The sequence below is a fragment of the Bison bison genome, unplaced genomic scaffold, assembly GCF_000754665.1.
Source record: "Bison bison bison isolate TAMUID 2011002044 unplaced genomic scaffold, Bison_UMD1.0 scf7180017864467, whole genome shotgun sequence".
NCBI lineage: Eukaryota > Metazoa > Chordata > Mammalia > Artiodactyla > Bovidae > Bison > Bison bison.
In genome coordinates this window covers 129,795-134,169 of record NW_011495028.1, presented here as the reverse complement: position 1 = coordinate 134,169, position 4,375 = coordinate 129,795, and the positions used below count along the sequence as shown (strand labels likewise).

General features: G+C 45.6%; 1 protein-coding gene across 2 annotated transcripts in view; it reads left to right on the top strand.

Annotated features, from left to right (window-relative positions):
- The window catches only part of GNPAT (glyceronephosphate O-acyltransferase), a 40,646-nt gene extending 38,579 nt beyond the window's left edge, over nt 1-2,067 (top strand). The window contains exon 17 of one of the 2 annotated variants that reach the window (XM_010860524.1): nt 1,762-2,067. In XM_010860524.1, coding sequence (XP_010858826.1) covers nt 1,762-1,805 — 44 coding nt within the window. In that variant the 3' untranslated portion in view covers nt 1,806-2,067. The remainder of the gene's footprint in view (nt 1-1,761) is intronic. The other variant, XM_010860523.1, reaches the window with a different exon arrangement.
- The last annotated feature ends 2,308 nt before the right edge of the window (nt 2,068-4,375 follow it).

The window sequence follows — 4,375 nt, the reverse complement described above, 5'->3', positions numbered from 1 at the left end:
TAGGAAAAGGAGTATGTCAAGGCTGTATATTGTCACCCTGCCTATTTAACTTATATGCAGAGTACATCAAGAGAAACGCTGGGCTGGATGAAGCATAAGCTGGAATCAAGATTGCTGGGAGAAATATCAATAATATCAGATATGCAGATGATACCACCCTTATTGGCAGAAAGTGAAGAGAAACTAAAAAGCCTCTTGATGAAAGTGAAAGAGGAGAGTGAAAAATTTGGTTTAAAGCTCAACATTTAGAAAACGAAGATCATGGCATCTGGCCCCATCACTTCATGGGAAATAGATGGGGAAACAGTGAAAACAGTGTCAGACTTTATTTTTTTGGGCTCCAAAATCACTGCAGATGGTGATTGCAGCCATGAAATTAAAAGACGCTTACTCCTTGGAAGGAAAGTTATGACCAACCAAGACAGCATATTCAGAAGCAGAGACATTACTTTGCCAACAAAGGTGCATCTAGTCAAGGCTGTGGTTTTCCCAGTGGTCACGTATGGATGTGAGAGTTGGACTGTGAAGAAGGCTGAGCGCCTAAGAATTGATGCTTTTTATTTATTTATTTATTTTATTTTTTAACTTTACAATATTGTATTGGTTTTGCCATATATCAACATGAATCCGCCACAGGTATACACATGTTCCCCATCCTGAACCCTCCTCCCTCCTCCCTCCCCGTACCATCCCTCTGGGTTGTCCCAGTGCACCAGCCCCAAGCATCCAGTATCGTGCATCGAACCTGGACTGGCGACTCGCTTCATCTATGATATTATACATGTTTCAGTGGACTCTGTGGGAGAGGGAGAGGGTGGGATGAATTGATGCTTTTGAACTGTGGTGTTGGAGAAGACTCTTGAGAGTCCCTTGGACTGTAAGGAGGTCCAACCAGTCCATCCTAACCAAGATCAGTCCTGGGTGTTCTTTGGAAGGACTGATGCTAAAGCTGAAACTCCAGTACTTTGGCCACCTCATGTGAAAAGTTGACTCATTGGAAAAGACTCTGATGCTGGGAGGGATTAGGGGCAGGAGGAGAAGGGGACGACAGAGGATGAGATGGCTGGATAGCATCACCGACTCGGTGGACATGGGTTTGGGTGAACTCCGGGAGTTGATGATGGACAGGGAGGCCTGGTGTGCTGCAATTCATGGGGTCGCAAAGAGTCGGACACGACTGAGCAACTGAACTGAACTGAAGACCTTTTTTGTACAGTTCTTCTGTGTGCTCTTGCCACCTCTTACTATCTTCTGCTCTGTTAGGTCCACACCACTCCTGTCCTTTGTTGTGTCTGTCTTTTGCATGATACATTCCCTTGGTGTCTCTAATTTTCTTGAGGAGATCTCTAGTCTTTCCCATTCGTTTGTTTTCTGCTATTTCTTTGCATTGTTCATTTAAGATGTTTTTTTTTTTTATCTCCCTGCTCTTCTTCGGAATTTGGTGAGAGAGGCATAAAGCTAAAATAGACACCAAAACCCTCATTCTGAGGATGATGGAGTTGATTTCTTAATCTCAGAAGTCAATGGTGTGAGAGTGAACATACTGGAACATGCTCGCCTTGAAGTTCAGGAAACGTGGCTGGGGGCACCATGGCCATGCCCATCGCCTCTTTGAGACACTGCTGCTTCTATTAACGGTGCTGCTGTCTCCACTGATTGTTTTTCAGTCTGTAAAACTCTGCACAGATGTCGTGTGTTTTTCTTTCGCCAGTGCCCAAGTGTTGTATGATTTCATGAGCCATCTCTCTGTTTTTACCTTAGGTTGTAAAACACCAGTAGGAAAACCAGCAACTGCGAAGCTTTAATGATTGCCAAATGGTTACGGAAAAATTGGTCGTGTAATTTCTGTCATTCATGGACTCGTATTACAACAAAGAGGGAAGTAAAGGAAGCGACCCATCTTCTCATCCTTTATAAGGCTTCGAGAACAGTGGACTCAGTACAGAGGGAGAGCTATCAATTTAAGCAGTCAGTGAAATTTGCTCCACAATGGTTAAAAAGACGTTTGTGTCCAACGCTGTGTGTGTTTTAAAATAAAACAGGCTTTTGGAAACATGTTTGGAAATACAAAGCCTAGCTCCTATTTCACTAACACGTTCAACTTACTACATGTATTTAACTGTTATGTTGACTTCTGAATTAAAATGCAGCATCAACTTTATAAAGGCTCTGGCTATCAAAAGAGAACTACTAGAAAGGGCATGTCTTACGCTTCTCGTGACTTTCTTTAATTCAGGTTGCCTCAAACAAGTACACATTTGACAAAGATATATAATAAAGTAGCTAGCTTCCATTAAACTTTGCCACCCAAGGGCCTTAATCAGTAAAACTGAATTAGAGAAAGTACATGTGACAGAGAGAAGTTATGCGATGTATCATAAATAGGCTTAACATTTCAAAGGAAGAAAAGTTTGAAATAAGATGGGCAAATAGCAAACCTCTCGCCGCTTCTGGAAGGGCATTTAAGCTGAGAATTTGGATGAGATCAGCCAGTCCTCGAAATGTGGGGCTCAGGTGACAGAGGAGGGGGCAAGGGGTGAGTGTGCAGAGAGAACTGTAATCAGAATGTCCTGGGGTTGGTTCTGAAGGACCTGGAAGACCAATGTAACTGAAACAAGAGCCATGGAAAATGAAATTAAAAAGAAACGCAGGTGTATTCATCTGCTTGGGCTGCCATAATGAAATACCACAGAGTGGGCAGCTTAAACAGCAGAAATTTGGTTTTTTACAGCTCTGGAGGCTCAAAGTCCAAGACCAAGGTGCCAGCAAGGTAGGTTTCATTCTGAAGCCTCTTTCCTGGGCTTGTAGGAGGCCACCATCTTGCAATGTGCTCACCTTACTTCTCTATGCGTCTGAAGACAACAGTCTCTGGTATCTCTTCTTAGAAGGGCGTTACCCCATCAGACTAGGGCCCCACCCCATTTGCCCAATCTAGCCCTGATTACTGCCAACAGCTCCAGACATGTCACATTGGGAATTAGGGCATCAATATCTGAATTTCGAACTGTGGTGCTGGAGAAGACTGTTGAGAGTCCCTTGGACAGCAGGGAAATCAAACCAGTCAATCCTAAAGGAAATCAATCCTGAACATTCACTGGAGGGACTGATGCTAAAGCTCCAATACTTTGGCCACCTGGTATGAAGAGCCGACTTATTGGAAAAGATCCTGATACTAGGAAAGATTGAGGGCAAGAGGAGAAGGGGGCAACAGAGGACGAGATGGTTGGAAGGCATCACCAACTCAATGGACATGAGTTTAAGCAAGCTCTGGGAGATGGGAGAAGGGCAGAGAAGCCTGGTGTGCTGTAGTCCATGGGGTCGCAAAGAGTCAGACACAACTGAGCGACTGAACAACAATAACAGTCTGAATTTGGGGACCACCATTCAGTCCATAGCAACAAGGCTCAATTTCTGCAGTGCCTTAGAGACTTCTTGTAAAACGTTTGAATAGGAATATAAGTCCCATGGGAAATGCTGAAACGTGGTTTCAGCATTTGCTTGTAGGACTGTCTGTATCCAAATCCCTGGAATGTGTGTTCATTCCCCAGAGGCCCAGCTGTTTGTGCTGCTCATCCGGATTGGAGAGTCACTCCCCTGGTCCGTGCACTGGGGGCAGAGGGGCCCTCTGTGTGGCTCTGCTTGTTGGAAAGCCAGAGAAGACTCACTAAGAGCTGAGGAGTCAGTTGAACAGTTCTTGGCTTGTATGGATCGTATGGCTTGCCAGCTAAACGGCACTGAGCTGCTGCCCTCCAGGTAGTCCAGAGCAGTGGGGAAGCTGGGGCCCTGGCCAGTCCTTGCTGAGTGGGTGTGCACCCAATCTGGTTACTTGTTTTCTCCTGCTATGTATGTGTTGAAGACTGAGTAAGATGACTTTTATTTACTTTTTGATGTGTTTGTAATGCATTTCCAGTTTGGGGACAAAGCTACTTGGGTGCAAATGGCTATAGACTTCTCTCCCGGCCAGTTCCGGCATCAGAGCCAGGCAGGTAAGCCCATAGTGGAGAGGCAGGAAATGGGCTGCAGCCCAAACAGTTGAGGTCTTGGTGTAGGGGAAGCTGTGGGGGGTGAGTGGGTATAGGTGGGGCTTTTTCTCTCTCGGTCTTCTCGGACCCTCCCAAGTCAACCTGAAGTCTTAGTCAAAGGACAGCGTGCTTCCTATGCTGATGGGGCTTCAAGTGGGTATCCTGTACCCTGCCCCACACAAGCTCTTGCACACACCTGCAGTTACAAGCCACACTGCTGTCCCTAAACTGCCCCTGCCCCCCATCCCATCTATAAACTGTGGAGCTGCCCTTGCTTTGAAGTTAGTAAAAGAAGGACCCATAGCATCTGGTTTTCCAGGATAGTCTCCTATCCTAACACCACACAGTGTAGC